General features: G+C 45.3%; 1 protein-coding gene across 1 annotated transcript; it reads left to right on the top strand.

Moving 5' to 3' along the window:
• Positions 1–9,687: 9,687 nt before the first annotated feature.
• Positions 9,688–10,656, top strand: SLC25A53 (solute carrier family 25 member 53). The gene has a single exon (XM_063082955.1). It carries the CDS (start codon positions 9,712–9,714, stop codon positions 10,630–10,632), a length of 921 nt encoding a protein of 306 aa, XP_062939025.1. The 5' UTR covers positions 9,688–9,711; the 3' UTR covers positions 10,633–10,656.
• Positions 10,657–12,037: the final 1,381 nt, after the last annotated feature.

The raw sequence follows: 12,037 nt of genomic DNA, 5'->3' as shown, positions 1-12,037 counted from the left end.
GCCAGCGATCGCTTCTCCAACCCGGGAGCCATGCAGTACCGGTAGGGCTTGCTCCGCCTCTCTCCGCCGGTCAATCACTCTCCTTTTCCTTACCTGCGCTCCGCTGATAGGCAGCGGATGCTCTGGCGTCACCAGCTCTATGTCATCTTCGGGTCTCCACGGCCCTGCAGGGGAAAAGGATGGCGCCTTCTCGGCCGCTAAGCGACCCGGTGCTGCCCAACCGACCAACGGACCGAGCTGCTTTTGCACGGCGGCCCAGAGAGGGGTAGCGCGGTTCCCAAGGCGGCCACGGCTGTCCCCGCCCTCCAATTCGGCCCTCCCAGCCGTTGCGGCGGCTCACGGTCTCTGCCCATTGAGGCAAAAGAGCGTGATGAGCGGGGCTGCGCGGCCAATCAGCGGGACGCGGGGGCGGCCTCCCCAGGCAGCCTCCCGCGCGATGCCGCTGCTAGCGAGAGGGGACAGCCGGCCGGCGGGGGCTGCGGCAGTCGGGCGCGGGAGCCTGCGCGGCGTCAAGTGCAGCTTGGGCGCGCGGACCGGGTCTATTTAACATTCTACCCGTGAGTTTGCTGCTTCTCCCTCGCTCCCCTTCTCCCTGTCCCCTTCAGCCTCAGCTTTTCTCCGCGTTTTGAGACCGGATGCCTTAAACACGAGGTAGAACAAAAACCAAGTGAACAATGAGAGTTCCATACTTTTGTGTAGGGGGAAGGGGGGAAAAGCATGTACCGAGCGCTTTCTATGTGCAAATGCTCTTGCACGAACATCTTATTTATTCTCAGCAGCCTTGTGAAAGAGGTAGGAGTCAGTTTGCCCATTTAGAGGGGACTTAAGCACCTAGGTAGTGTGGTTAGGAAGTCCAGAGCTAAGAGCCCACAACCCGGGTCGACATGTCTGATTTAAAAGGCTGTCACATTAAGGGTTAGTGGAGGAAAGCCAAAGCCGGCTTGGGAGGACCAATTTGGGACTGTACAGAATTAGTGAATAAGGGCTGGTATCTCCATTTTACAGTTGAGGAAACTGAGCAACAGAGAGGTTAGGCGTCTTGCTCTGTATCATGCAGCAAGTAAGTAACAGCATCCGATTTTGCACCTCATTCTGTTCTCTAGATGCCAACTGTGCCTTGCTGTGCTGCCTGGAGAGCACTTTTACATAGGTAGTCTCAAACCATCTCAGTAGCCGTCTAAATGTGATGGTAGTGCTGAGGGAGGGGGTGAGAAGGCGGTGGAGAGAGGGGTGAGGGAAGAGGAAGGCAACTTTTATGGTACCCATTGTACAGAAGAGGAAACTGAGGCACTTTCCCTTCTTTACACTATGACAAACTGCCTGTTTATAAAAATAACATTATTTCTGCATCCCTTTATGACCCCAAAGGAGAAAAGTTTCAGAGAGGTGAAATGACTTGCCCCAAATTACAAGGTAAAGCAACCATATCTCTGAATTTGGACCGTGTCTCTAAATCCAGAACCTATGCTGTTAACCAAAGTATGGATACAAGGCCAGCTGCCTCAGAATCATTTTGGAGTTTGTTAGAAAGGCATGTTTCTGGGCCCTACCTCGGGGGGATTTTGATATACTAGGACTAGGGATGAAAAGTGTGATTTATATTCTTAACCAGCACTGTAGTTGATTCTGAAGTGTAGAGAGGTTTCTGAACCACTCTTCTAAACACCACATCATGCTGAAAGTTATAAGTATATGGGCCTGCTATCAATGTACCTGACCACAGTATATCTGTCCTGAAATGTAACTCCAGAGCAGAGGTTCCTACCAGGGGTCCTTCCTGAAACTGTATGCAAAGAATTTGAACTCTGTACATTTTTCTGAGTTCATAGCTTTGTAGATTTTTAAATGGGTCTGTGGCCCCCAAATGTTTAAGAACCACTCCCCCAAAAGCTTTCTTTATAACATCTTTCTCCTTCAACTTGTGCTGGAGGAAGAAGTGTGAGAAATGGAACACAATTGAATCTAACCCCCAAACCACAGCCTCTGCCACTGATATAGCTCTTTCATTTCCTGGCTCAAGGATAGGTTGCTAGGTTGCCCTTCTGTGAGCTCTTCAGGGGACTTTTCTTTTGCTGGAGCTGGCATCACTGGCCCTAGAGAAGGAACAACTCCATGGAAACAACATGCAGGGCTGTCTGGAGTGAATGGGCCATGAAGCCAGTGGGTGGAAAACCTGCTCCTTTTTCCCAGACTTCTGGTTCTAAGAGAGCAGAAATTACTTCCCTTATGTAGAGTATGGCTAGAAGACTCCTGTGGGGCTTGTTCTTGACTCTGATGCTTGGAAGCAAAGGGACAGACTGATGCCCTTCAGTTGCTATTGGGTTTGTCCTTAGCCTGCCAAGGTACTTCACCTGCTCTTTTCTGCCTTCTTATTTACAAAACCCAATACCTAGAGTTCCTTAGAATAAAAAATCCTGATTTGGAGACAAAGTGCCTTCCAGCTTGGGATTATGGCCTTTCTCTTGTGGATGGAACAGTGGGGTAGTGAAGGGTGTTGGAGGTACAGTCAAGACAGGTTGCTCACTTTGCACAGTCAGGGATGATGCTGGCAGTAGCTCTTGGGTTTCCTTCAAACTTTTGCTTCTGCTCTCCCTTACTATGACCTCTGACCTTGGCCTCTCAGCAGGCTCTTGTGCTATGATTAAATTGACTTTATGGCCAAATTAGTTATCTGCAATTGGACCCAGTGAGGGTTTGGGGTGGTATCAAATAGAACCAAGGATAAATCTCAGAGCTCTGACAAAAGTAATGAAAGGAAATGGATTGTGTACAGGTTCCAGGGTTGGGCCATTGGAACAAAGGGAGGGTCTCTTTGTACAAGACTGGGAGGAGCATTTACAAGCTGGCTCGAAGTGGATACAGAACATCCCTTAAATCTGGCCTCGTGTGGGAGTGTGTTCCAACTGATGGCTCTAATGAGAACGTATTTTCCAATTTCAACAAATAAGTCTTAAAAGCTTGAAGGTTGAGATAAAGCTTTCAGCTGAAACAGTAATAACTATAATAGCTACCTTTGGCTGCCTGCCTCCGTTGTGCCAGGAATTTTCCATCTGTTATCTCATTTAAGTTTCTCAGCAACCCTGTTGAGACAGGCATTGTTATCCCATTTTGCAGATAGGGAAACAGTTTCAGGGAGGTTAAGTAACTAGTGTAAGGCCACACAACTTATAAGGGGAGGTACTGGGACTCTAGTCTAGGGCTGTTAACTCCGAAGCCCATAAAAACTCTTCTATTTCCATCTTCCAGACAAGCAATTTAAAATGCATTCTGCAGATGATCCAGTGCTTTAGACCAATTTCAGCCTTTAGGACTATTTAGTTATAATCTTTCCTGTAAGGTCGCTGAGGAAGGAGACGCTAGCCAGGTAAAGAAAGAAGATTTTATTAGCAAGCGGCAAGCGGACCTGCCAGGCTGAGCCGAAAAATGGGGTCAGCACAGAGAGGCAGTTGGATGTCTTCTTTTATAGGGTAAAGATTTGCATCTGGCCTAGCCTAGGAAGACAGTTACAATTGTTCCATTCCAGGTACAGCTTGCTCATGGTTACAGAGACTTAGGGAGACAGAAACCTTGGGTTAAGGAGGGGAAACAGTTGCAGTGTTACACTCTGGGTACAGCCCGCTCAGCCTGCTCATGAGAACAGAGACTTAGGAAGATAGACACTTGGAGGAATGAAACTGAAGAGTGGGGGCTTTCTAAAAGTAAGGTTCTCAGTTCTAGAGACCTAACATTACCTTTATTCCTAGTATCTCATTTTCTTAAAATGACACTACTAATATAACTTGTGGAGCAACTTATATACCAGATACTGTGCTAAGCACTTTATGTATTTTATCTCACAACCTTCATGACAGTCATTTTACAGATAAGGATACTGAGAGTGTTCAGAGAGTGAAGAGACTTGGCCAACGTCATAAAGCTAGGAAATTGCAAAGCAAAATTCAAACCTGGGGCTCTCTGACTCCAGAACCCACATCTGTACCCTACAACACACTGCAGTGGGGCAAACAAAAGTGGCCCCCACTCTAAATCAGCTCCTGTTTGGCAGCTGCACCTCTGTCTTCTTCTCATGGCCTGCAGCCAGCCCCGTGCTCCACTCACACTTTTAAGCCTCGGAGCCTAGAATGCCAGCCCTCACTCCTCCACCTACCAGAGCCTACTCGTCCAGTCAGATGCTCTTCCTCAGAGAAAATTTTTGGGTGCTCCCTGTCCCAGGTGGAATAAATTGCACTTGTCTTTCTGCTTTGACTTTGAATAGTGTGCCCTTTATTTTGTCTTTCAGTATAGTTTAGGTTGTTGTTGACCAGTCTTCCCACTAGATCCCCAAGCCCTTGAGAGCAGGCACCAGGTCCTATTCATTTCTAGTTCCACAATGATTTACCCATGATGATTTCGCAGGTGACCTATACATGTTTGTGAGCTGACCAAAGGAATGGCTGAAGAATGCTCTGAATGAACAGACAAATGTGGTGCTGAATCTTGGGATGGTCATACAGGCTACCCATATGGACTAGACTACCCATATGGCCAGGGGTGTCTGGAATCCCCAGTCTCATTTTACTAGGCTATAAACATAAGAGGCAGATCATAGGACGCAGGTGATAACTGCTCAAGGCCAACTTCAGGCCCATTCGGTGGTCTCTACTTTGGAATTCATTTAAGGGGCCAGGATCTCCCAGATTATTTGTTTTACCTTTGCATTTATGGAAGAAATGTCTTCCCTGCATCCCATGGGAAAAAAGGATTTGTTGCAACATGGCACTTTATCTGGTTCTGGCTGGCCTGGGAGTGTCCTGCAGGAGCATGTGCTATGTGGAGACACATGGTAAAGTCGGGAGGCATTTTGTTTTTTATACCTTTTTTTTTTTTATCAATGCCACCATGTCATGGATTCTCAGTCACTCTGTCTCATTTTATGTTATTAATCTTGGCAACCTTCTGAGGTAGGTCTTATTGTTCCCATTTTGTAGCTGAAGAAATCACAACTGAATGAAGTGTCTTGCCCAAGGTCACACAACTAAGTTGCAGAGGCAGAATTCAGGCTCACATCTCTCTGTCCCCAAAGCCTGGAATCTTAATAGAAAAATATATGGGAGAAAAAGTGGACTACCCCTCCCCCTAAAATACAACACATTAGATTTGTAAAATGATGAATTATACATTTAAGGTAAGGTGTTTCTAAATTATCGTTCACCTTTAATTCCTCAAAATGATTTTCAAAAATGGCAGAAGAAATCGGGTTTGGAAAGTACAATTTCTCTATCAACTATTGGCCCCATATCAACCCCCTGTAACATACAGTATGGGGGTGCCTACTCAGCATTTTGTCCTGTCTGCTCTTTTTCTGAGGTGGATGAGGTTCCAAGATGTCAGTGAATTTCTAAAATGCACACAGCAGCTTGATAACAGAACCGGTGCTTAGAATGCCGGTCTGCCAAATCCTAGCTCAATTTTCCTTCTGCTAAATCAGCCTACCTCATGGAGTTAGTGAACACATGTTTATAAAAAGGTGGGGAGAAGTAGAATATTATTGCACTACGAGGTAGAACAGGGGACAAACATTTACCTCACAACCTATCCTTATTTAGGTGCAGATAAGACTTGGGAAAGAAGACTCTTGGTAGGAAAGATGAAGGGTGTTGGGGGCTCCTGTGCTCTGGGGCCTGAGTGGAGCTCCCTCCTGCAAGGGTGTTGGGAAGGGCTCTCCTTTGGCTCTGGAGAGGTGGAGGTGGCCTCCAGGGACCAGGGGTACTCCAGAGAGAGGCAAAGAATGGGCCTGTTGAGCCTCTGCTCCTGGTCAGTTCTCATCTAAAGGGCCAGAGGCAGAGGAGCCCTCCCAGTCTACCGGCCACGAGGGTTAAGGAGGCTGAGGCTCAAGACAACATGGAATGCTGGGGGTGGTGATGGACAGAGCACTAGAGGCTGAGCCTCTACCCCCTCCACCAAGAGATGAGGTGGCTGCAGGAGAGCGGGCAGTTGTAAGGTGAGATTTTGTGCACATGGATGGAGCAGGAGGAAGTGGCCAGGGAGGAGCAGAGCTGATGGGGGTGATTCTGGAAGGAGAAACATTTCAAGGCAGCTTCTTGGCATGGCGGCCGAGGGAAGGCTGTGTTGGGCTTCTTGCAGCCCTGGCTTCTCCTCCTCCCTTGGGCCCTCAGCCTGCACCCGCTTTGTCCCTATTGACTGCCAGCACGATTAAAGGTCCAGTGCCTCCCCCGCTCCACTCTGCCCCAGGACCACATAGCCCAGGGTTCTGTGTGAAATGCGTGGGTCTGCAATTCCTGCCAGGCTTCCTGTCCCTGTCAATCGAGATATGAGTCCTTCAGCCTGGTCACCATGCCGTCTCCCCCTCTCCTCCTTTCCCCTACACACACAGCTCTGTGCTGCCTCCCCTGGACACACGACCTCCCACTGCTGCACAGCATTCTCTCAGCCCAGGGGATCCCCTATTTCCTTCCCGACAAACTCCCTCAGGTCCTCAGATCTGTACTGAGCATTTATTTTTGATCCAAATGCCCCTTCATGTGTCCTTGCTCCCAAGTTGCTCCTCATACTACCCCACCCGCTTCCAGGCCTTTCTGCGGTGGGAGTAATAGTTTGGAGGTCTTGGGCTGCCCATTCCCTCGAGTATGGTGGTTCTGAACTGGGATCAGTTTTGCCTCCCAGGGGATATATTTCAATGTCTGGAGTTAGTTTTGGTTGTCATGCTGGATAGGTCACAACTGGTACTACTGGCTTGCAGTGGGTCAAAGCCAGGGATGCCGCTAAACATCCTACAACGCACAGGCACCAAAAATAAAGGATTATCCTGCTCAAAATGTCATTAGTGCCAAGACTGAGAAACCCTGCTCTGTTTTCTAGCTACATACAGGTCTATAAGTTTAGGCTTGGAAACTGCCATGTGCAGAACCATTTGGCACTGAACTTCTAGGAGTAGCTGTGCTTTCTTTCCCTCTATTGTGGAGCAGGGGTTGGGGCGTTGCCATGAAACAGCCACAACTTGGGCAGGAATATACAGAGAGAAAGTGGGGGGGGATTCCCCCCTTCCCCAAATTTACTACCAACTTTTAGACAGTATGTTGCAGTACAGCTATTGAATGCTTTTCTGCCTCTACAAGATAGTGCCACCTTTTTATTTTTTGGAAAGCAAATAGAAACTTATTATTCTTGTAGTTTATAAAATGCAAAGTTTCGTGTGTTGAAAGTTGAATGCCGTTAAGTTTTTAAAGGTCTCCTCCCCAATTTCATGTTTTTCAGTAGTAGTCTTTGGAATATTTACTGTGTCAACAAAATACTGTAGTGGTGACTCTGTCCAGAAAAATTGACTGCCTTTGTTTTATTTATTTATTTTTTGAGAGAGAAATCTGAATAGTTTTATTTGATATATTTTAAAGAATCGATATTAATTTTTTTTAAAAAATTTTATTTTGTCGATATACATTGTGGTTGATTATTGTTGCCCCTTACCAAAACCTTCCTCCCTCCTCTCTCTCCTCCCTCCCCCCCAACAATGTCCTTTCTGTTTGCTTGTCGTATCAACTTCAAGTAATTGTAGTTGTTATATCTTCTCCCCCCGCCCTGGTTTTTTTTTTTTTTTTTTCTGTGTGTGTGTGTGTGTGTGTGTGTGTGTGAATTTATATATTAATTTTTAGCTCCCACCAATAAGTGAGAACATGTGGTATTTCTCTTTCTTTGCCTGACTCGTTTCACTTAATATAATTCTCTCGAGGTCCATCCATGTTGTTGCAAATGGCAGTATTTCATTTGCTTTTATAGCTGAGTAGTATTCCATTGTGTAGATATACCACATTTTCCGTATCCACTCATCCGATGATGGACATTTGGGCTGGTTCCAACTCTTGGCTATTGTAAAGAGTGCTGCAATGAACATTGGGGAACAGGTATACCTTCGACTTGATGATTTCCATTCCTCTGGGTATATTCCCAGCAGTGGGATAGCTGGGTCATATGGTAGATCTATCTGCAATTGTTTGAGGAACCTCCATACCATTTTCCATAGAGGCTGCACCATTTTGCAGTCCCACCAACAATGTATGAGTGTTCCTTTTTCTCTGCAACCTCGCCAGCATTTATCATTCAGAGTCTTTTGGATTTTAGCCATCCTAACTGGAGTTAGACGGTATCTCAGTGTGGTTTTGATTTGCATTTCCCGGATGCTGAGTGACGTTGAGCATTTTTTCATATGTCTGTTGGCCATTTGTATATCTTCCTTAGAGAAATCCCTACTTAGCTCATTTGCCCATTTTTTAATTGTGTGATGATGGCATTGTACTTCTCTCTTTTTTTAAGTTAGAGATGCATACTGAAGAATTTACAATTAAAATATGCCATCTGGGACTTGATTCAAATAAATAGACCAAGGGAGAGGGAGGAGGGAAAATTGGCGGTATATAGATGAAAAAAAATTGGCCATATTTTGCTAACTGTTAAAGGGGGTAACGGGTACATGGCAGTTGTTTTACTATTCTCTCTTCTTTTGTATACTTTTGAAGGTTTCAGTAGTATGTTTATAAGAAAAGAATAGCTGGGAAATGCTTTATTATACAGACGAGGGTAAGACAGTACATTCTCAAACAGAAAAAAAATTCTGCAGGTATAGGTATCTTCTTAGTAATTCAATTTTTTATTTAATTAAATTGCATAATTAGAAATTCTCTTTTACTGTTTTAGGATGGATAATAAAAAGCAGGTCAGCAAACATTTCCTGTAAAGTGTCACATAGTAAATATTAGGTTTTGTGGGTCATATGGTCTCTATCACAACTACTCAGCTCTGCTCTTATGGTGTGAAAGCAGCCATAGGCAATGTGTAAACGAATGAGCATGGTTGTGTTCCAATAGAACTTTACTTATAGACACTGAAATTTGAATTTCATATAATTTTCACATTTCACAAAACACTCTTTTTGTTTTTGTTTTTGTTTTTAACCATTTAAAAATACAAAAACCATTCCTAGCTCACGGGACATACAAAAATAGACAGTGGGCCAGAACTGTCCATGAGCAGTAGTTTGCAACTTCTGATATAAATAGTTTAGTTTAATTTTTTGTATTTAATGTTTAGATAGAAAATTATTTTCTCAACATAGAAACGAAGGAAAACATTGCAAATTAAATTAAAAGTCAATTGATGAGGAACAAATTCAACACTCAAAGATTTACATCCTTGATGCAAAAAGAACTCTTAAAAATGAATTAGAAAAATCTAACAAAGCAGAAATTTGGTGAAGGACGTGAGCAGATAAGTCATACATCCCAAAGAAACACAGGTGGCTATTGAGTGCTTTATATGATGTTGTGGTGTGGGGGTGGAGGGGGTAACTGGTTTGGCCCTTGGCTCATGTCTCAGGACTCTGGGCAGCTGGCTCCATTGTTTGCCTGGTTGTGGGCAGGGGTGGGGCTTGAGGCCCATGGCCTCTGTCTGAGGACCTCCAGGCAGCTGGCTCTGTTGCTTGCCTGGTTGTGCTGCCTTTGTTTTAATTTAAGGTTGATGAATTCCTCATTTCTTAAGGGTGTGCCTGTTACTCAGAAACTGGCCCAAAAAGTTGCTTGTTTCCTGAGACCTGAGTTTCTTGGGGCTCCCTTTCTAACTAAGCAGTGAAGATGTTCTCCAACAGATATAAATACTCAGTCTAATATCTTTTTTTCCCCCACTCTTGCCAGTTTCTTCCATCTGCACGCAGTTGTCTTCAGCATGGGGGAGCAGAACCACTCTCCTGGGGAAGAGCTTCAGCACAGGACACAAGCAGAGGCTCCAGGAAAGAAAAGCTGGCACTCACAGGCCTACACCCTTGGTGCCATTTCCAACTTTATGTCTACTTTTCTGACCTTTCCTATCTATAAGGTTGTGTTCCGCCAACAGATCCATGCTGTGGCAGTGTCACAGGCTGTGAAACAGCTTTGGCATGAAGGTCCTCAATACTTCTACCGGGGAATCTACCCACCTCTTCTCTCCAAGACATTGCAAGGGACTCTACTGTTTGGAACTTATGATAGCCTGCTCTGCTCTCTCTCCCCTGTTGGGCCACACTCCCTGGGACATCGCTGGGCTGCGGGGCTCATGTCTGGTGTGGTGGAGGCTGTGGCACTGAGCCCCTTTGAAAGGGTGCAAAATGTGCTCCAGGATGGTCGCAAGCAAGCTCGCTTCCCCAGCACCTTCAGCATTCTCAAGGAATTCAACTCTTATGGGCTTTGGGGGCGGCTCTCGCTGGGCTACTATCGTGGTTTCTGGCCTATCCTTGTCAGGAACAGCCTGGGGAGTGCTCTATATTTCTCTTTCAAGGATCCCATCCAAGCTGGCTTGGCAAAGCAAGGCTTGCCCCATTGGGTTCCTGCCTTGGTTTCTGGTAGTGTCAATGGAACAATCACCTGCCTAGTTCTGTATCCTCTGATTGTGCTGGTTGCCAACATGCAGTCCCATATTGGCTGGCAGAGCATGCCAAGCCTGTGGGCCTCTGCCCAGGACATGTGGGACACTCGGGGCCGAAAGGTGCTCCTAATCTACCGTGGAGGCTCCCTGGTCATCCTAAGGTCCAGCGTGACATGGGGCCTCACTACTGCTATCCATGACTTCCTGCAGAGGAAGTATCATTCCAGGAAAGAGAAGAAATACTGACTAACTGCAGGAAGTGTGGCCATGGCATCTTTGTTATTTAAAACCTTCCCTGGTTGGTTCTGTGTAGGTACTTCTTTGGCTTGGTTACCTAATACAGCTATTCTTTAGCATCTGTAAACTGTCATTGCGTTGGAGAAGATCCTAACTACCAGCCTGTTGGGCACAGATAAAACCTAACAGGATTCCTTGGGCAGAAAGAAAAGGTCACCCCAGTCTATCCACAGCTTCAGTAGCCCCACAGTCAGGAGACCTTTAAATAACTTGTAACCCAGATGAAATGTCATTCCTTTAAGGAATTCCTTGACAATAAGAGGAAACTTAAAGTGGTGATCTTACTCAGCCACTGTGAGTTCTGGGACCCTTCCAGGTGTTCTCCAGACCAAACTGAGTAGAACTCCAATTTCGAGGAACTATGCTTGACTCTTAGGATGAGGATTCCACACACCTCAGATGGTTACATTTTCATGACATTGTTCACTGCCTCTACCACCACCACTTGCATTTCTCAAGGCTGTGGGTCCTAGTTTTGGGGCAGCAACTGTGGCTGGAAATCCTAAGTAATACTTGCCTCAACTCATCAGGTGCCATAAGAACTGGTAGGGTTAGAGATGGAAGTGAGAAGTGTGGTTTCTGGATGCAAAGAATAAAGACATTGAAGGAAACAACTTGAGTTTTCGTTAAAAATCTAGAAGTGAAATGACCGTATTTCTTCACAAATAATTGCATATTTTGTTGATGTGGGTAAATATAGTAAGATCAGAAATATTAGCCTGTCATTCAGACCCATTCAAAATATGATTCTCATATAATTTTCAACATATTATGTCACACCACTCCCACTTACATAGATCCCATACACCAACTAGAATGGACTACTGTTCTCTCCCCAAACATGCCATGGACTTTCCCATGGCCATACTTTTGCACACTCTATTCTCTCCACCTGCAGTGCTCCTTCTTCACATGCCCGACTGCCAAAATCCTTCAGTTCCTCAAAGCCCATCTCAAATGCCACATTCTCTATGGAGCCTCTTCTGATTTCCCACAACTGAATGTGACATTAGTCTCTTGTGATGCCCCTTTCCAACAGTACTTCATACATGGTACTGATTTCATTATGTCACTGGTCTCATATGGCCCTGTGTTCTTGGTGTTCTTCAATACCTCCTACTAGACTGTAAAACTTCTTGAAAGCAGGGATTCTTGTACTCATTTTTAAATCCTCCATTGTGCCTAGGTGCTCAATAATGTTGTCTGAATTACTGAATTGATTATCAAGCTGTGATATGGTCTATATCCTCAGGGTGCTGTCCCTTGTACATGAAGATAATGTTATTGACTCAGTGTCAGTAAGACACGTGCCTTTGGGGTGTGTTTTTTTTTTTTTCTTTTAATAATAGATTTA

The sequence above is a fragment of the Cynocephalus volans genome, chromosome X (genome assembly GCF_027409185.1).
Source record: "Cynocephalus volans isolate mCynVol1 chromosome X, mCynVol1.pri, whole genome shotgun sequence".
Classification (NCBI taxonomy): Eukaryota; Metazoa; Chordata; class Mammalia; order Dermoptera; family Cynocephalidae; genus Cynocephalus; species Cynocephalus volans.
The sequence above is the reverse complement of the archived record's forward strand: the minus strand, read 5'-3'. Positions and strand labels throughout refer to the sequence as shown.